At 40.7% G+C, this 21,225-nt stretch overlaps 2 protein-coding genes across 2 annotated transcripts in view; both read left to right on the top strand.

Moving 5' to 3' along the window:
• The first annotated feature begins 6,216 nt into the window (after positions 1-6,216).
• Positions 6,217-13,864, top strand: cdk7 (cyclin-dependent kinase 7). The gene is made up of 12 exons (XM_058070485.2): positions 6,217-6,334; positions 6,823-6,882; positions 6,973-7,006; positions 7,087-7,154; positions 7,247-7,315; positions 8,905-9,015; positions 9,097-9,215; positions 9,552-9,651; positions 9,735-9,821; positions 9,903-10,052; positions 12,177-12,315; positions 12,855-13,864. Exons 1-12 carry the CDS (start codon positions 6,269-6,271, stop codon positions 12,881-12,883), a joined length of 1,032 nt encoding a protein of 343 aa, XP_057926468.2. The 5' UTR covers positions 6,217-6,268; the 3' UTR covers positions 12,884-13,864.
• Positions 13,865-14,593: 729 nt separating this feature from the next.
• Positions 14,594-21,225, top strand: part of serinc5 (serine incorporator 5) — an 18,053-nt gene continuing 11,421 nt past the window's right edge. The window contains exon 1 of the mRNA XM_058071015.2: positions 14,594-14,961. Coding sequence (XP_057926998.2) covers positions 14,935-14,961 — 27 coding nt within the window. The 5' untranslated portion in view covers positions 14,594-14,934. The remainder of the gene's footprint in view (positions 14,962-21,225) is intronic.

The raw sequence follows: 21,225 nt of genomic DNA, 5'->3' as shown, positions 1-21,225 counted from the left end.
GCATCCACCCTCGAACATCCCGTTGCTATATAACTGTGCATGTGGTCAAAAACAGCTGCACTGTGTGTGTGTGTGTGTGTGGTATTTGCATCCACTTAGAGATCTATAAAGAGCCGGTTTATGACATACTCATTGCTGACTCATTCATCACTGGCACATTCAGTCCGAGCATGAATCTCTTTTAAAACATTCAGTATACTAACATGTCAACATAATGTGCGCTGTTAGAGATGACCAGGTTTTCACAGCATTTAACTGTACTATTTCACAGTAAACTGTAATCAAAAGCCCATGTAAAATTACAACAAATAATTGTAAAATCACACTGTACCCTTGCATTTCACAGTATGTAACTGTTGTATAACATAATAACATAACAGTTTATTGTTATGTTAATAACATAACAGTTTATGTCCAGCAGATGGGGGTATGATGTTAAAGTGAGAGGGAACAATAAAAAGATGAAGAAGCTTTTCAAGAGTACGACACCATGGAGCCGGCTCCAGTCAGCTTATGGGCGTTCAGGGTTAAGGGTAAAAATACATTTTGTTGTGAAAATTCATTAATGTGGTTGCTTTAATCAAATGTACCTACATTCACCTTGCGAAAATGCGAAATGGTTCATTCCACCTGGTAGGACCTTAGTTGCTTTAAGGGTGACTCATTCTGCGACTCATTTGGAGACACAAAGAAAGAAATTGGACTGCCTGAAGAGAAAGGAGCTAAAGAAAGCTAAAAGTAGGCAGCCAAATGACTATTAAGTTTTTCTTTAAAGAATGTTAAATGTTTAAATGTTAAGGCCCACTGTGATTGATGAAATACCATGGTTTTAATCAAACCTCACAGGATTCATGAAAATTCAGCATGGGGTGGGTGGAGGAGTGGTGTTTGATGTCAGACTGAATCCTCAATGATGGAATACTACTACAGTTGTCCCTCACCAATTCGCAGTTCCAATTTTGAAGTGTCACTGATTTCTCAAAACTATATTAACAAATCATGTTGTTTCATGGTTTAATATGGCCTATTATTTGTCAAAACATATGCATATTGAAGCAAATTTGTGTATATTTTTTGCCTAAATTAACAATTTCCAAACATAAAAATGGCCAAATGAACTAAAATCTATACACAGTATAAGGCAGTACAAAATGTACTGGGATCGGGATGATGTTTTGTCAGAAAAAGTTATGTAATTATTTAAACATAACCTAGAAAAAGAGCACACAACTGACTACATGCCCTCATGTAGTGCAAATAATGTGCATTTCGCAATACCCTATCCTAAAATACCATCTAAAGAATGATTACACAATGCTGAGGCTGAGGTGCAAATACTGTAGATCACTTAGGTATGGCAATGCAGGACATCCACCGGCCACAACATTAGGCACAGCCGCAGAGTTGAATCTTCTTCTATTTCTTTCCCTTCAGGGGTCGCCACCGCAAATCAATCTCTTCCATCCAACCCTGTCTTCTGCATCTGTCTCTCTCACACCTACCCGTGTGTCCTCCTTCACTACATCCATAAACCTCCTCTTTAGTCTTCCTCTACGCTTCCTACCTGGCAGCTCTAAACGTAGCATCCTTCTACCAATATATTCACTATCTCTCTTCTGGACATGTCCCAACCATCTCAGTCTGGCCTCTCTGACTTTATCTTCAAGGCCTCTAACATGTAATGTCTCTCCTATCCATCCTGGTCACTCCCGATGAGAACCTCAGCATCCTCATCTCTGCTACCTCCAGTTCTGCATCCTGTCTTTTCCTCAGTGGCACTGTCTCTAGACTAAACAACATCTGCACAGTCAAATACATAATATATTACTTTTGAAATTTTGCAGTCGTGTAAAACTGTACAGTGACACACATCTCAGACTTTATTTGGCTATCCAGTGTCATCTCCCTGAACACCGGCTCACCCCAGGGATGTGTTCTGAGCCCCCTGTTGTTTACCCTAATGACCCATGACTGTCGCCCCAAGTACAGCAGCAACCATATCCTGAAGTACGCGGACGGCACGACAGTTGTGGGCCTCATTCAGGACAACAACGAACTGGCTTACAGGGAGGAAGTGAAACATCTTGTGGATTGGTGCAAGGCGAACAACCTGATCCTGAATGTTGACAAAACAAAGGAGATCATCGTCGACTTCAGGAGATCCAGACCCAGCCACACTCCACTCAGCATCAACGACACAGCCGTAGAAGTTGTGAACACAACCAAGTACTTGGGGGTGCATATCACGGACAACCTCGGCTGGTCACGCCACACCTCCGCTCTGGCGAAGAAGGCACAGCAGCGACTGCACTTCCTGCGGCGGATGAGAAGAGCCTCCCTCTCCCCGCCTATCCTTACCACCTTCTACAGAGGGACCATCGAGAGCCTGCTGACCAACGGCATCTCCGTCTGGTCTGGGAGCTGCAAGGCCTCAGACTGGACGTTACTGCAGAGAGTGGTGAGGACAGCGGAGAAGATCACCGGGACCCCGCTCCCCCCCATTATGGACATAGCAAACAGCCGGTGTGTATCTAGAGCCCATCGGATCTGCTCTGACCCCACACACCCCCAGCATGGACTGTTCTCTCGCCTGGCGTCTGGGAGAAGGCTCTGCAGCATCCGCTGTAGGACGACCAGGTTCAGAGACAGCTACTTCCCCCTGGCCATCAGACTGCTGAATGCCAAATAAGCCCCTCTACCCTTAATTACATTATTATTATTTATTTAAATTATTTGGGCAATTTACTGTTCACGCTGCACTTTACATTATGTTGTTCATATTTGGTGTCTGTTCTATCTATTTATTCTCCACATTATTATTATTATTATTTATTATTACTTATCTTTTGTGTCTGTTATTATATGGGAGCCAGGCAACGACATTTCGTTGGCAATTTCACTACTGTGTTTTTGTGCAATGACAATAAAGGGAGTCTATCTATCTATCTATCTATCTCAGAGGAGTATTTATATCAGAGAACTTTCTACACCATGGTAAAACAATCTATTAAATGATGTCATATTCACTCGGCGGCCTCGGAGTCAGGAGTTAATGACAGAAATACTATAGATGGATGCCATTGTGAATATAACACAATCAAATAACTTTAATTAACACAAAGGGGAGAAAAGGAAATGTTTGCAAATTTATAGTTGATTATAATCCACTAGAGTATGCTAAAAGTTATTAGGATTCTGTAGAATGGTTAAAAAAAACAATTGCATTTATTTACCATTTTCTTGTGTCTTGTTTGCTGAGAATCTAACAAATAAACATTTCTTATAACGCCTTGCACTTTTACCTGGATTTGCACCAAATCTGCACCAGTACGTTCTTCCGGGCCCTCCATAAAGTTTAGTTCAACTCACTAAAGAGATTTTTGTGTCATTATGCCAGCAAACAATCGTAATATTTCTCAGAAAATCTATATTTTCAACAACTGTTCATGTGTAAGAACATGCCAAATGAAATTTCTACTTGCATCGAATAAATAGGGATGGCAAAGGCCATATTCACCCACTGAATTCAATAACTGTAAGACAAATATGAACAACAATGATAAAACAAAACAATATTTGCTTTTACATTTCCTAAATACTTCAGTGTATGATTGAATACAGCAAAATAACATTGCAAAAGTTTACATTTTTAATTAACGTCTCAAATTTGTGGTTACTATTTAAGATTTTCAATTGTGTTCGATCTTACTGTTATTAACTATCTATAATTGGGCTTCCATACAGCCATCTACAGTATACAGAGTTGTGTGCTTTGTGATGTGGTCACAACATAACACAATGTCAACTGTACAGCATGTGAACATTCTCTACCCCCCTAAAACAGGATGTGGTGGTGTGACGAGTTCTCTCTCAACAACACCCATTTCCTATGAGCTCGATAAACAGCCTTGTGGTTTCACTCCCCTGCCTGGTATGCATGTACACACACAAAAAGACACACACACACACACACCAGTGCAACTGCATCACCATCTGCTAATGTGACACATAACTAGAATGAGTTAGTGTGCACAACGTCACCCATGCAATCTTGAGATTTACTGTGACAAACGATATAAACGCCAGCAGAAGCGCATGCCTCTATAACTCAACATAAGCAGTCACCGAGAGAGACATGAGGGGAATGTGTGTAAGAACGTGCTCAAATCATAGCAGAATTAGACAAGGGTGTCAACATGTCACATTTATATTAAGAGCCAGTGATCTAAGTGTTTCTGAGTTATGTCCACCACTGGACAGTTATGGTCCACATTAAGGCACACCCAAGTGTCTCTTGAGGTTGATGATAGGATGCCAGGAAAGGCTGCTGCTGAAGACTTTTCTTCTTCTTTCTTCTTCTCTTGCCTTTTTTTGCTTGGCTGCATGTGCACATACGGTGCTGTCAGTCACGTCTGTGAGCTGTCAGCATACGTACAGAATGTGCAAGCATCTGAGGGGAGAGTGAGGGTTGTATTAGGCCCGCTTATACTTCACACTCCTCTTGTCAAACTTAACATGAAAATGAAAGGCAGTTGTGTGTGTGTGTGTGTGTGTGTGTGCGTGTGTGAGTGATAGAGAGAGGGAAGCAGGGAGGGTCATAGGAGAGGAGCCGTGCCTAATCCTGTGGGATGTGAGGGCATCTTCTGTGTATGGAGATGGGATGTAGAGATGTGTTCAGTGGTGCATGGATCACAAAAGCTCCCTAACTGACAGAAGAGACTCCCGGGAGACTAATGCCAAGCCGCTAACAGAAAATATATTTTATAAAAAAGACAAAATGTCAGCAACATTATAGCATTTTATCCTGTCATAAGGTAGTGTGTTTTTATCGGCTAATTTACACTGAAACACACTGAAAGCCTGTTTAGAGGCAATACAAGAGCTGCATCAAAGCTCTTTCTTCCTTTACATTCTGTTGGTAATAATGCTCAGTAGTCAGGTTGTAGTTTGCAGCACTGCACTGCATCATACTGAGACAACAAGCAAAACCATACCTAAGATTCAAGTAAATTATATCAAATGAGGGACCTGTAAAGGTAGTGTAGCAGGTAAAAAAAAACAAAAAACAGAAAAAGAAACATTTGGTTTTTTTCTCAGCTAAACCAGCTACTATTAAAGGAAAACTACACTTTTTGGGGAAATTTTGCCCATCATGCACAATTTTTATGTAATACATAAACACGTGTTTTTTTTTCTATGCTTTCTAAATATATAAAAAGAGCAAAAAAGATGTAGCTAAGAATGCACGTAAAGGGAAGGACCCATTTCATACATAAAGCATTCTGAAAAAGGTAAGCGTACATCAGCGCCGTGCTCACAATGCCTCAGGCCACTACCCAAAAGGTAACGCTACATATTGGAGATATGACTGCTGACTGCTGCGTTGTTTTTGAGTTTGGGAAAGTTAACACTAGGTTTAACGTTAGTTAGTTTCTATTTTGCGAAGTGATATCAATGCGCCCAGGAAGGACGTCCCAGTAATGCCTAAAAGGACCACAATATGTCAAAATACTTTAAGTATTACATGTTAGCGCGCAGACCTCACAGCTAGGAGACCAGGGTTCAATTCCACCCTCGGCCATCTCTGTGTGGAGTTTGCATGTTCTCCCCGTGCATGCGTGGGTTTTCTCCGGGTACTCCGGTTTCCTCCCACATTTCAAAAACATGCTAGGTTAATTGGCGACTTCAAATTGTCCATAGGTATGAATGTGAGTGTGAATGGTTGTTTGTCTATATGTGCCCTGTGATTGGCTGGCGACCAGTCAGGGTGTACTCCGCCTCTGACCTAAAGACAGCTATGATAGGCTCCAGCACCCCCCGCGACCCTCGTGAGGAAAAGCGGTAGAAAATGAATGAATGAATGTATCATGGATGTGTCTGGTACTACATGGTCACAACATGTATATAAAACCATAAAACTTTGTTGGAAGTTTTTGGAGGTGTTTAAATAGCTTTCGGCTGCATTTGTGTGCCCCATGATGTGCATTAATAAAAGTACCTGTCTCTTTTTTAGCTGTTGTTACATATTTACAACTCACTGTGACAATACCTCTTTTTCATGTCTTACATAAGGATCGTGGATGATGGTCATGAATTTTTGAAAAAGTGCAATTTTCCTTGTGGTGATAATTTTTCCACGTATTTCCTTGGCGAACCAGGAGATGGCAGTGTTGATCCAATAAGACCATATTTTGACCCGGAAAAACTATTCGTGGACCTTTAATAAAGCGGAAGTTGACATTCATGCCGCCGGTGACAGTTATCAACGATGGCACTTGATGTAAAGTCCAGAGCCAAAAGATACGAGAAGCTGGATTTTCTCGGAGAGGGTCAGGTGAGCAGTGTTGAACGTCTGCGATATCATTGGTGCGGAGTTGTTCTTTTCAGGGCTCTGGCTTTTGCGGGCTGCATAATGAAAGCTAATAGCAGCATGCTAGCAACCCGGTTGTTAATGTCAACAAAGCCCTGCAGTGCACGCTGTGAGACACTGATGGTCAATATTTATTTTACGGAGAACCTTTGAAATTATGCCCACCAATAGTGCTGCCTTATGTAGAAGTGGTGTATTAGTATTGTGCAGCGGGTATTTAATTCAACATATCCGCTTACAGTCACAATTTACACAGAGGAAGTTGAGCTGAACACAAGCTACTGACTACAATTACTGTAGCCAGTAGAGTACTAAGTGCACTGGTTGGTACACACTGCCATTATCGCAATGCTAAGGATTCCCTTATAAGTATTTTATTTATATTATTGCTATGTTTTATTACGTATTACTATTGGGATATCGCCGCCTTGCATTGATGTCCTGTTCTCCAGTTTGCTACAGTGTACAAAGCCAGAGACAAAAAGACAGACACGATAGTTGCCATTAAAAAGGTAAAGTACATTAACTACAGTCAACACATTGTCAGCATCTTCTGACTGTTTTAATGTTTATATAATTTTATGTGACTTATTTTCCATTAGATTAAAGTTGGCCACAGAACTGAGGCTAAAGATGGTAAGTTATTAAATTTGTACACTATAATCCACGCTGTCTATGCTTGTAGAATGTAAAGATTTATTTCTTTATCATAATAGGTATCAACAGGACTGCACTGCGAGAGATAAAATTGCTGCAGGAGCTGCATCATCCAAATATTATTGGGGTAGGTTTTATTTGTGTTTCTATAATACAAGATGTAAAGAATATATGTTAAGATGCCTACTTTATTATAATCCTCTCTAATTTGTGTTTCAGTTGCTAGATGCATTTGGACATAAATCTAACATCAGCCTGGTGTTTGATTTCATGGAAACTGATTTGGAGGTAAAACCTTGTTTTGAATACATTACACACCGTGGTTGAGTGTTTAGCGCGCAGACATCACAGCTAGGAGATTTACCTAGGACAGGGGTCGGCAACCTTTACTATGAAAAGAGCCATTTTACCCAATGCCCACTGAAGAAAAATAGCCTGGAGCCGCAAAACATATATTATGTTTAAAACAACATTGGAGGGAATTTAGGGGTATCAAAGTAGTTCAGATAAGAAAAGACGAGTTGGAGTACTCTTGCTAGTTTTGGAGATAAACTTACATAAATGTATGTGTAAACTACTGTAAACGTAAAAACAAGTTCCCATGCCGCTGTTTTTAAATTATCTCGAATTTATTTTTTAGATTTGTAGGTAAATATTACCTGTTTTTCTTCATGTACTGAACTGGATAGCAGTCAGAACTCACTCAGGATGCATTCATGGTCTCAGACAAAGTTGGATTTTTTAAAACTCATTACAAAAGATGTGCATTTTCCCCACTCGGGTGTTAAAAATATTCAAGCATCGCAAAGGGAGCCACAATAAAGAGTCTGAAGAGCCACATGCGGCTCTGGAGCCGCAGGTTGCTGACCCCTGACCTAGGAGCTTTACCGGGTTCAATCGCACCCTCGGCCATCTCTGTGTGGAATTTGCATGTTCTCCCCGTGCATGTGTGGGTTTTCTCCGGGTACTCCGGGTTTCTCCCACATTCCAAAAACATGTTAGGTTAATTGGTGACTCCAAATTGTCCATAGGTATGAATGTGAGTGTGAATGGTTGTTTGTCTATATGTGCCCTGTGATTGGCTGGTGACCAGTCCAGAGTGTACCACGCCTCTCGCCCGAAGACAGCTGGGATAGGCCCCGGCACCCCCCATGACCCTTGTGAGGATAAGCGGTAGAAAATGAATGAATGAATGAACGAACATGCCTATGCTGTCCACCTCACTGTCCACTTTGATTCAGGATTTAGCACTTTTCTTTTGTCTCTTAAAATCATTGATCATTTAAATCTGCAGTTATGATGCTTTAATTCCTTTTACCTTTCGACCTTCTTCATGCAGCCCTATCAGAAATTCCTAATCACTAATCACTTCCTAATCTTTGAGGCCGTATTATTAGCTTGTAACATTGGCCATCACTTAATTCATTCATTTTCGACCGCTTATCCTCACAAGGGTCACTGGGGGTACTGGAGCCTATCCCAGCTGTCTTCGAGTGAGAGGCGGGGTACACACTGGACTGGTCGCCAGCCAATCACAGGGCACAAGTTGGCAACACTGAAACAAATATTTACAATTGATTAGTCAGTTTGTAATTTTGCAAATGAGACCAACAGAAACCAATCTTTCCGGTGCGCCCCCTCACCTGTTTTTAGCATACAAGTCTCTCAATGGATGCACACCTCTTAATATATAAAGACGCTCAACTCTAACAGTCAATTCATTCTGTTAGACGTATGACATTTGATGCTCATCTTAGTCATCATCTCAGTGCTTGGAGTGCTTATTTTTAGGCATTTAAAATAATCTTCAATTATAGAGTGACAGCTATCCGTCTAACCTGTCTCTATTTGTTGCCACTTTTCCTCTTGTTTTTAAGGTGATCATCAAAGACACCAGCCTAGTTCTGACGCCAGCCAATATCAAAGCTTACATCCTCATGACTCTGCAGGGATTAGAGTACATGCATCAACACTGGGTCTTACACAGGGTAAAAAGCACAAACACTTCACATGCTGCTGTATTTAAGGTAATCTTATCTATGGACTGAGTAATATTTTTTGTGCTGCAGGATTTGAAGCCCAATAATCTTTTGCTTGACGGTTACGGAGTGTTGAAGTTGGCTGACTTCGGTTTGGCCAAAGCATTTGGCAGTCCTAACAGAGTCTACACTCATCAAGTTGTTACCAGGTATGTGTTGTGGAATGCAAACCTGGAAGTTCACTAATGACAGAATTTATTCTAATGAACGAATCTCATTCTAATCTTTTTCTCTGCAGAATATTAGAGATAGTAAAATGATTGAGAATGCCTTCTCAGTATAATGCAGTGATGTCCTATTAAACCATAAATGGCCATCAAAGTAATAAACATTACTCTTAAAAATGTATGTCTCTCTGACATTCACAATTAAAATTCTTGTAAAGTTGGATGGGTAGCTTTTCAGAGTTGTTTGAAGTATAAATAATGAAGTGGCTGGTAGTTACTTATTGTTCATTAATAGTTAATCAAATGATATCTTCCTAGGTGGTACCGCTCCCCTGAGCTTCTGTATGGCGCCAGGATGTATGGAGTGGGTGTTGACATGTGGGCAGTGGGATGCATCCTGGCAGAATTGCTCCTGCGGGTACCCAATTTTCTTTTTAAAGAACATCTAAAATATTGTATCCATTTTAATTAATCTCCATGTCATTTTTTCTTATACCTTAGATACCGTTTCTTGCTGGAGACTCGGATCTTGACCAGCTCACCAAGATCTTTGAGGCTCTTGGGACACCCACGGAAGACTCATGGCCTGTAAGCATTTCTTAGCACTCACGTTATGTCAATGTGTTTCATTTCAATAAAAACAAATCATAATTCTTGTTTGTTTTTTAGGGAGTGGGCAGTCTACCAGACTATGTGCCATTCAAAATATTTCCTGGGACGCCTTTAGAGCACATATTTAGTGCAGCTGGAGATGACTTGCTGGAGTTGCTCCATGGGCTCTTTACATTTAACCCCTCCACAAGGACTACAGCCACACAGGTGATCTTGAAAAAAAAAAATAATGACATTTTTGTACGCCTGAAAAAACCTTGATAAAAATCACGGTTTAAGTATAAAAAAGAGAGAAAACATGTGAGGGAGAATGTGTTTGTACTGTAACCAGAATAGCTAAAAAACAAAGTGTTGATTTTATATAATGATTTTTTATTTTAAATATATTTTTATATTTATATAGTCTCCTCCATCTGTGGTGGAAATTGATGAGTGAATTTACTCCCATCACAAACACTGGGTCACACTGATGGGGCAGCCCACTCTGACCAATTTTATGGATGGGTGTGGCACGGCTGAAGGAATAAACTTTAAATTTAGCAGATCCATGTTGTGCCCATATTAAAAAAAAATATATATACAGTGAAGAAAATAAGTATTTGAACACCCTGCTATTTTGCTATTTCTCCCACTTAGAAATCATGGAGGGGTCTGAAATTTTCATCGTAGGTGCATGTCCACTGTGAGAGAGATAAACTAAAAAGAAAAATCCAGAAATCACAATGCATGATTTTTTAACAATTTATTTGTGTGATACAGCTGCTAATAAGTATTTGAACACCTGAGAAAATGAATGTTAATATTTGGTACAGTAGCCTTTGTTTGCTATTACAGAGGTCAAACGTTTCCTGTAGTTTTTCACCAGGTTTGCACACACTGCAGGAGGGATCTTGGCCCACTCCTCCACACAGATCTTCTCTAGATCAGTCAGGTTTCTGGGCTGTCGCTGAGAAACACGGAGTTTGAGCTCCCTCCAAAGATTTTCGATTGGGTTCAGGTCTGGAGACTGGCTGGGCCATGCTAGAACCTTGATATGCTTCTTACGGAGCCACTCCTTGGTTTTCCTGGCTGTGTGCTTCGGGTCGTTGTCGTGTTGGAAGACCCAGCCACGACCCATCTTCAATGCTCTGACAGAGGGAAGGAGGTTGTTCCCCAAAATCTCCCAATACACGGCCCCAGTCATCCTCTCTTTAATGCAGTGCACTCGTCCTGTCCCATGTGCAGAAAAACACCCCCAAAGCATGATGCTACCACCCCCATGCTTCACAGTAGGGATGGTGTTCTTCGGATTGTACTCTTCATTCTTCTTCCTCCAAACACGCTTATTGGAATTATGACCAAAAAGTTCTATTTTGGTCTCATCTGACCATAAAACTTTCTCCCATGACTCCTCTGTATCATCCAAATGGTCATATGCAAACTTAAGACGGGCCTTGACATGTGCTGGTTTAAGCAGGGGAACCTTTCGTGCCATGCATGATTTCACATCATGACGTCTTAGTGTATTACCTACAGTAACCTTGGAAACGGTGGTCCCAGCTCTTTTCAGGTCATTGACCAAGTCCTGTCGTGTAGTTCTGGGCTGATTCCTCACCTTTCTTAGAATCATTGAGACCCCACGAGGTGATATCTTGCATGGGGCTCCACTCCGATTGAGATTGACCGTCATGTTTAGCTTCTTCCATTTTCTAATGATAGCTCCAACAGTGGACCTTTTTTCACCAAGCTGCTTGGTAATTGCTCCGTAGCCCTTTCCAGCCTTGTGGAGGTGTACAATTTTGTCTCTGGTGTCTTTGGACAGCTCTTTGGTCTTCGCCATGTTACAAGTTAAAGTCTTACTGATTGTATGGGGTGGACAGGTGTCTTTATGCAGCTAACGACCTCAAACAGGTGCATCTGATTCAGGATGATACATGGAGTGCAGGTGGACTTCTAATGGGCAGACTAACAGGTCTTTCAGGGTCAGAATTCTAGACGATACACAGGTGTTCAAATACTTATTTGCAGCTGTATCACACAAATAAATTGTTAAAAAATCATGCATTGTGATTTCTGGATTTTTCTTTTTAGTTTATCTCTCTCACAGTGGACATGCACCTACGATGAAAATTTCAGACCCCTCCATGATTTCTAAGTGGGAGAAATAGCAAAATAGCAGGGTGTTCAAATACTTATTTTCTTCACTGTATATAGGTGTGGATAGGCCCCTGAACACATAAGCAGTGGACAGTGGATGAAGGCACCTTTGTGTCATTAAACACCACTTGTGTAATTGTAGTATCATTTGTTCGCATTGATTGTGACGCTATCATGTGTACATGCGTATCTCAGGCTCTGAAGATGAGGTACTTCAGCAATCGACCTGGTCCTTCTCCTGGCGCCCAACTCCCCCGACCCAACTGCTCTGCCGAAGCTCTGCGAGAGATGGATACAGCTCGGCTCAAGAGGAAAACGGAAGGCCTGGAGACAAGTAATCAAAAGTCCTATATGATATTTATACCCGTAACACATCCCACTAACAGTGGATTTGACTTTTAAAAAAAAATTGCACCAAAGGTATTAATTTCTGATCAGAGTTGTGGGTTCCAGAACATTCTACTCACACCCAGGTCACATTTAGCATAAAACCTGGTGGACCCTTCTATTTCTACCAAGCAAATAAATCCAAAGTAGCAATTCTAAAGGGTGTTGGCTCCACTATTTATTATACAGAGGAGGCATGTTTCTGCCTCTTAGTGGATTGTGGCAGGGAATGTTCGATTGAAGTAGAACTCTGGTGTTAGTGGGAGGTTCAAAGCTTTCCAGTCCCTTCCTGTGGTTTGGAAAATCTTTGGGTTGACTCTTCGGTATGGTTGATGCTGTAGTATATTACAGAGAGAATTTGAAGACACATATAGACTTTCCACGTGTAGATTACATGTTTCTCGAGTCTGCCTGCCTGTTGTTAGTTGTTGTTGTTAATTTTTGTAATGCTTTCTTCCTATTAACATTTTGTCTTTTAATTTTCAGCTTCCATGAAAAAGAAGCTGATGTTCTAACCAAATGGGACCAGATGTCCTCTTTCATGGCAAAGGTGCTGTTGTGTCCTTCAGTCCAGCTGGAGATGTAAATTAGCACCTGTGGTCATTCGACACAGTTGTGATGCCTGCCTGAATGATCTATGGCAATAACCTGATCCATTGTGGATAATTTAAGGGGCTGAAAAAGACAAAGACCACACAAGCAAGCCTCGTCTATTTCTTGATATATTATTAGGACATCCAGCCCCTGCAACCATGGACACGTCTATGAGGTGAAAGGTCACTTATGTTGTAGTTGATGCCACCAATGTTTGGGGCAATCAAGGGGTTCCACACCAAATTTAACCAGTGGGTCAGTGTCAGTCATGCTGAATTGTAGGCATATAATGATGTATTGATAAAATGAGGCATCCATCTGACCCAACTGTTACAATGTGCCTCAATACTTTTGTCCATATAGAGTATGTATCAGATGTGTGCACTTGAGTCATGTGACTTGACAATATCATCAAATACTTACAACTTGGACTTTGACATCAATGACTCAGACTTTAGTCTGATGATTAGAAAATAATTGGGTTTCAGTGAATGTGTTGTCTAAAATGTGTCTCCATTCAAACAGAACTATTCAAAATGCATTTACTGTATTTGTCAAATGTATAGATTGTTACATTGTTAAAATGCCATTTTATTTTGGAGACACTAAACAGTGCTTATGACTTGTAAGGTTTCAAGCCTATGACTTCAGACTTTAATCAACCTGTCTAGTCTTGACTTGAGATTGACTTGGACTTGCACATCTTCACTTGAGACTTGCAAAACTTGATCCCACTTCTGGTATGTATGATGAGTTTTGTATTAAAAAACAAAAAATCTTTCTGGAGTGATTATGCATAAAATATGTACTGTAAGATTATCAGCCCCTGACATGTGGTCCATTGTGTATTTGCATGCGGGAGGTGTTAAGTCTCTCTTTTCATCAATGCACATACAGCTTGACCATGTCTTTCTTGATTGATCTTGTCAATTCTTTTTAATGTGGCTGTAATCTAATATTCTTTGTCAGCTGCCTTCAAAGACATCCTGCTGCCCCTATAGTACAGTCTGTCAGCGCCTATTAGCAGAAGTGACAATATGAAGTGAAACATGCTGCTGCTGTTGATCCAGTCTGTCAGGGTCGATTATGCTTCTGTCCACTTTTCTGACTTATAAATGTAGTGAGAATGTTATATTCTCGTGTTAAAGGATGCCAAAGATTCAGATAATGAGGTTTACAGATTTGGAAGTGGGCCCTGAAAGAAGTTTGGGATGGCTCAACAGGCTTGGTGATGTCACAGAGGAGCTTCCTTATATGGTTCATAATTAGGAAGCACTTTGGGTATGTGACCAGTTACAGTGGAGTGGGTATTCCCGGGGCGAGTGTGGGTGCAATAAATTAACAGACCATTTTGACAGGAAGCAGAAGTCAAAGGAATGGAATAGGTGCAGATTCTGGAAAATCTTAACAGGTGTGGTTTGTGTGGTTTATTGTGTGTAGCTGCTGAAAGGGGGTTCCTACTCAAAGGGTTGAAAAATTAGTGTAATAGGTCCCCTTTAATGATGTCAACACTAATCAACGAGCATATTTTTTTCCTGATTTACAAATAAAGTGAGACTCATGCCTTTTTATAAATGTTCACAAAACCACCTTAGAGGCACAGTGACTCTGCAATAGTCAGTGGGTGGCAACATCGTGTTTATTTGTTCAGCGTTCAGTCATGAGGTCAGACGACAGATCTGGCAACCAGCAGCAGCCTTATCATCCTGTAAATCCCCCTCACAAGTACACATTTGTGTGGATTACAAATAAACAACTGCATAGACTTGAGTAGGAAGAAAAGGATAGAGGGAGGAGATACAGTGACGAGTATAGGAGGGGGGAGCTCCGGACTATCGCGGATGAGGAGGAGGAGGGAAAACCACCCAGTCTATCGCGCTTGTCGGCGTCTTCTTCATGCGTCTCCACGTAACAAGCGGCGATCTCGTCTTCCTCATCTGAAGCTGGTTGTATTGGTTGTGTCCACAACGCGATGTGTACCCCATGCTGTATCTCGCAGGTGAGTAGCATGCTATATTGTATATTGTCCTTTTTTTGTTGCGTGTGTGTTTAAAAATAAAGCACTCCTCTGGCTAGAGCGTCGCTTTCCGCTTGATGTTCACATATTCATCCACGACGGCTTTGCTTTTTTCAAAAGGTAAAATAGTCACTTATCGTTATTATTGAACATAATAAAATACTTAATATCCATCCCCCTGCCATTGTCGAGGGGGTTCAATGACAACACAGGGGAAGACAAAGCAAGGGAGCTAGCTAGACATAGCATAAAATGCTATTAATAACATGTCGTCGCACGACGCATGGACAGATGTTTCACAGTAATAAAACAATTGCTATCTGCTGTAAAGTCAATTTAATGTATTTCACACTCCTTCTATTATAATGGCTCAAGTTGAACTTTTCCAGCTGTTTTTTCCCCTGCCTGTCATGACAGTGTATGAGCTAATTCCAGTTTCCAGTCTGTAATTTCTGTAACAGACTTTTGTGTAAACATGGTGGACATATCACGTGGCAGTATTTTGTATTGTTTTTGTATTTTAAGTATTATGTCTTTATTATGGTATGGGTGGAATTATTTTTTATGTCAAAAATATGTTCTACGTATATTTGTTGTCAACCTTCCTACCTATGATGTAGTGTACCATCTTTATTCGTGTTTTTTTCTTTTTATTGGTGTGTTGTATTTATTAGGGCTGCACAGTGAAGTGGTTATCACATCAGCCTCACCGTCTGGAGGTCGGGTGTAAGAAGAAGCAAACCTTATTTAATACCACTCCCCCTCCGTTTCAATTGCTGGTACATTTGTTCACTTCGTATATTCAACACGCACTAAGTCACTTTATTTGCATGATTTTTCTATACAATAAAAATGTGTGTTTGTAAACAAAAATGAAAAAAACAAACAAAAAGCATATATGGGCCCTGTGATTGGCTGGCGACCAGTCCAGGGTGTACCCTGCCTCTCGCCCGAAGACGGCTGGGATAGGCTCCAGCGTCCCCCGCGACCCTCGTGAGGAAAAGCAGTAGAAAATGAATGAATGAACAAACAAAAAGCTTTTTTCCCTTTATTTTTGTTGTCCGAATCTACACTATTCTCCAATCCAATGGTTTGTGGTCTGGATAGCGAAAGGTTTCAATTTCCAGTTGTTGTAAGTGTCATTGAATGTAGTTGCAGTACTTCTTCTATAGCAGGACCTTGCAACGTGGTAGTGATGTTAACTGTTATCACTGGATGTAATCCTTTCAAGTACATCATTCTTTTCTTCTTGGGTTGTATCGTCCACTTTCCTTGTTGTCATGGTAATGCGTTTTTTAATATTTATCCAAATAGTTAATATCTTGGACAATAAGCACTCTTGCCTCTGCTGGTCCTCCCATTTAGCTTGATGTAGATTTTGCCTTTGGTACTCCAAGTACTTTGTAGCTTTCACTGATTTGATGAGCAAAATAGGTCCAATTTAATGGGTACATTATGGCAACTGCAACAGGGTTGTGTCTAAAATGAAAAGGCTTTGTTTAGAGAGATTCAATTCTGCTCCATAAGATGCCACTTTAACTGCTGTTGTCCTTCCAGCGGGCTCTTCTTTGAAGCCAAGCCAAAGCATTTATTTTTCCCAGAAACATGTATTTTCACACATTTGTCCTCTTTGTATAGGCTTCTTATCAAATATGTCTGGGCAAACCACAGAAAAGTGAATTTATGGAACTATATGTAATGTTATGACATTATCAGGGTGTTTTTACCCTCCACCAGGCTGAGCAACATTTTCCTCATCCAAAGTTGTTTCGGACTACAGGGTCACTGCTGAGTTGATCTGCTCAGGAATTTAATTACCCTAGCCTATCTCTCACTTAAGGGGAAGCTCTCTCCTGTGTCCTGTTGGCCTCTGTGTTGGAAATGTGGAAAACTGACGGGATTATGAGAATAGGGGGAGGGAGCAAACGGCGAGGTCAGTTATTTGTAACTGTCTTGATGTATCACTACACAAGTGTGTAATTAACTTGTCTTAGTCTGAATATGTGTGCCCCTTAGATGTTTACTCGATCCTCAATTGGTGTGTGTGGTCTGTTCATTTCGTCTTTGGCATGGACACGGAAATTAAGAAGTGGGCGCTGTTTGGTTTGGAGAAAAGAGTGGCCATGGTGTGGGAGCAAGAGGCTCATAACTTCTCAGTGGGATAGGAGATGTACGCCATGTTGCAGTGAGGCAGGGAGTAGGCTTTTAGCCCATTGTTGAGTTTTGTCCAAAGGGCTGTGAGCATTGGCTATGAGTGTGTGACTGGACTGAAACCATGTGGAAGCATGTAAGCTGCACAGCTATGCCACAAGACATTCTGGCACGATATATGGGTTAGAAGAATATAAAAGGATGCAAGACTCTTATATTCACTCTGCATTATTTACAACAGATCTTAAGCCCTGGATTCAGCATATTGACTAGCACAAAAAATATTCCATGATACTCAGGTTGCAGGGTCAAAAACATTTGAGGATATTTTGCTTTGTAATGATTAAATTGCTGGCAAGTGTAGTAAGCACAGTTGCTGTACTGCAAGTGTAACATAGGATCCACAAAGCCTGCCTTGATGTGCTGTAAAAATCACTTAACTTGGAAAATTATCACCTCAAGTTAACAGTTGCACCATAGTCTCCTCATTCCTTGATGGTGATCATATGAGTCGAGACGTCATATAAGGAGAATTGAGGGTTATTTCATGTGCCAGCTTATCCTTTGAGAAAAAAAGTGACAATGTTGGCATGATGGCATTTTTCTGAATTGAAGCGTCACAGATATTAAGGATTGGCCTTTGGCTTACGAGAGCATTTAAAAAGTAAAGGTTTCATCTTGCTACAGACTAAGTAGACCAGACTCCATTCAATAATTTCAATGGCCGCAGCTAACTAGAACCTATGCAACTGTAGTAAAAAGCTGTGACTTTTTACTACAGTGGCATGTTGGGTACAAACGAACTTTTTCAAGTGTCTATTGTTGTCACTATACTAATTATGTCATCCCCTCCAAACAATATTTATGTGTTGTTTAATGGACATTACCTGTTTGCCACTGGCCTTTGAAATTGTCTAATGGCAACCCTGGTCAATAGCACTCATCATAAATAAACTGAAAATATGCAGTTAATCCATCGGTATATGCCGATCTGTCAGGGAAATCTTGTGAGGATCACCAAGACAAGTATTATCAGTTGGAAAGAGAACAAACTCACACCAGCCAAGATTGTTTTTTCTGCTTGTGAGGGACAGCAAAGCTTCCCTCACTTCCATGCTCGCTCCTTTTTATTTTTGGGAATAAAAAAAATTGCATTGAGTTGGCATAAACTGGTGTAAACTACTCCTCTGGGGTGAGTGGGTGAGGGGTAATGTCCAGTTCGGCCCGCAACCTAAAGTAGGCTTTGAGTTTTGTCCAAACACCCCCCCCCCCCCCCCCACCCCTTAAGTGTGAAATCCCTGCCCTTTACAGTCAATAAAGGTTTGATGATGGCAACAACTTGACTCTGGAACCAGTTATCTGGAACAGACTATTTTACTTCTAAGCTCTCACTGTATTGTGTTTCATTTGGGTCCTCCTTTGTGAATCTTGTTTCCACCTGTCATCTGTACTTGCAGCTATGGGCGGTATTTGCCAAATCAGAAGCAAAGACTCGGTGTATATAGAAAACAGAGCAAGGATACATTTTTGCTGTGTGTACACAGCTGCCTAGCTATAGAAACAATAGTGGAGCCATCAGTCTCGGTGTAAGACAACCCTCGGGGTAGCTCTTACTGTGGTCGTTCCTTACTCTTCCTTCCCTGCAAACATGTTCCCTACACTGGGCCCTTGTAATATGAGACACCCGGGTGTGTCGAGAGTTTTGTCTGAACTGTTGCTCTCTGTCGAGATTCACCATAAGCAGCACTATTCTGCTATGTATCATCATCTCTTTCACTGACAAGGACGTCTATAAACGTCTTTTCAAAAAGTTACTTTGCCTGCAAACTTTTTTTTTTTCCACGTGAGCTACAGATTGTATGCATCTTGTGTGTGAATTTCCAACTTGTAGGCAATGTATTTTTGTCATGGAATGGGGAAACAGTTCTATTTTACTCCGATCGGCAGCAACAGCTTAGATATGAAGTCGGGTTGAGCGATATGGACCTTTAATATGTATCACGATATTTGTATAAATGTCGACAAAGCCAATGGCACTAATCACTTGGCCGCCGTGCAGCTCTAAATAGCTGATTATTTTGTGTTATGTATTGTTATTTTATAAATGTGTGAATATTTTGTCACTAAAATCTTTTCTTTTTCCTGTGTTGTTTTTGTTGTTTCATAGAAGTTGACAACTGTTCAGATTTTTGAGGTGTCACTAAAACAGCAAATACGGATGTCAGTCACTGTTCTGGTTGAATTTGCTTCTTAGTAGGAAAAGCTCATTTTCTGTTTTTTTTTTTTTTGTCAAAATCCTAACCCTATGTTCTATTGCTGACTTATAAAGACCCAAAAAGGCTAGAAACAAAAATGTTTCTGATGAAAGAACTCTAAAGTTTCTTTACATAGTTTCAATGTTTATGTAGTCCTGAAACTCAATATTCTGTGGGTCTTGAAAGTTCAGCAAAAATTCCTCAAAACTTTGGCAATATGGACTTATGGTCTCTGAAAATTGCTAACTGTGAATGACGTAACAGTCTAAAAGCATCTTCCCAAATTTCAATTCAACCTTTTAATAAATAATGTATGAAGATGGAAAAAAACTGCATTGATTTCTGTACTCCTTTGAGTGTAAGCAACACATCATAATGTATGTGCCACCTCCCTTTTGTTTCTTCATGCGATGGACAGCGACCTATTTTTTTTAGAAAGACCAGATTGAGCTGCAGAAGTAGTTGTGTGCTTAGCGTTGTGTTTTTCTGTTTCCTTTTTCAGTGTTTGATTTAGGCAACTCTTCCTGTAATTGTGACCTAGTGATATTTTCCATTCATGCTGGCTTTGAGATAGGAAGCTAGTTGCAAATACAGAGGGATGGTAATTGTTGGCAATTACCATAAATGCTCTGCAGTACAGACATGGATGTGGGATTTGTCTACATTTTAAAGCGGCCCTATTATGCTTTTCCACTTTTTTGACCTATAAATGTAGTTAGAATATTCTATCAAACATCAACATACCAGTGGTCTTCATCCACTCAGTGGAACACCAACACAGCAATGGACAAGCGATCAGCATGCAGTGATACGAACAGAGAGAAAATAACACCTAGTGATTGACAGGTCTAACTTTTTGTGAGCAACGATTTTGTGGTGCAAACGTATTCTTCTTTTGAATGCATATTGTTTTCAGAATCAAAACACTTAACTAATGAGACCCCAGCAACTAGCCAGAACTAATTTCCTCTACAAAAACTGACCGGAACTCTGCTCACAGGATGAATTGGGCAGAAAGTCACAATACAATACAACTTGTATAAAAAAATCAGAACTATTCCATTAAGCATCTTTATTATGTGTGCACAGGTGATTTGTTTTGTTGATAGAACGCACACACATCTATGAAATTTATCAGTCTCCTCTTTTCCTGTAATAAGCACAGTGTGCTATGTCCTGGTGAGGCGTTCAAGAGCACTGCGTATTTCTGTATCTGAGGGATTTCTTTTAATGCAGTTGCAAAAAAAGTTGCAAGTGCCAGAACTCTGATAAAGAAGGTTATTTTGACGGACGATGAGGATCTTTTTGTGAGAGGACCAGAGCAACATGAAGTGAGTGTGGGGTGCTGTGGGTGCTGAATTTGGGACATATGTTACAGACACACTGACCACCTGTCGAATGTTCACAGGGCAGGCAGTTGAAGAGGGGCCGTGAAGTGGGTAAGGACAGGGTTGGTTACCATAGATACTTCTTTTTGTATTGGCTTCTATGGGAATTTCTTTAGACACCCTTTCTTGGCCTACCCTTTCTGTGCAGTTTGCCATTGGCCCCCCTGGCTGTGTGAAACACCTCCTCGACTAATGAAATCCAAATACCCTCTCTTTTGAAAATGCTCTGTTTTTTCCTGGTTAATTTCATTCTGTAATGGTTAATTAATCACCCTTTGAGTAGGACATGGGTGCAAAGCCACTTATCCTGTTTAGCAATGTGTAGGAAAATGGAGGCCACAGGAGCTCAAGTAGATGTTGACACATACTCGGGGGGAGCCTGGGATGGAGCCGAGAACTTTCACAGGACTAGCCAACGTTGTGGCTCGAGCCACACCTGTTAAAGGTGCTAT

The sequence above is a fragment of the Doryrhamphus excisus genome, linkage group LG3 (genome assembly GCF_037039965.1).
Source record: "Doryrhamphus excisus strain RoL-2023G ecotype Guam linkage group LG3, RoL_Dexc_Guam_v1.1, whole genome shotgun sequence".
Lineage (NCBI taxonomy): Eukaryota > Metazoa > Chordata > Actinopteri > Syngnathiformes > Syngnathidae > Doryrhamphus > Doryrhamphus excisus.
Note: the sequence above shows the minus strand (reverse complement) of the source record. Positions and strands in the feature narration are given on the sequence as shown.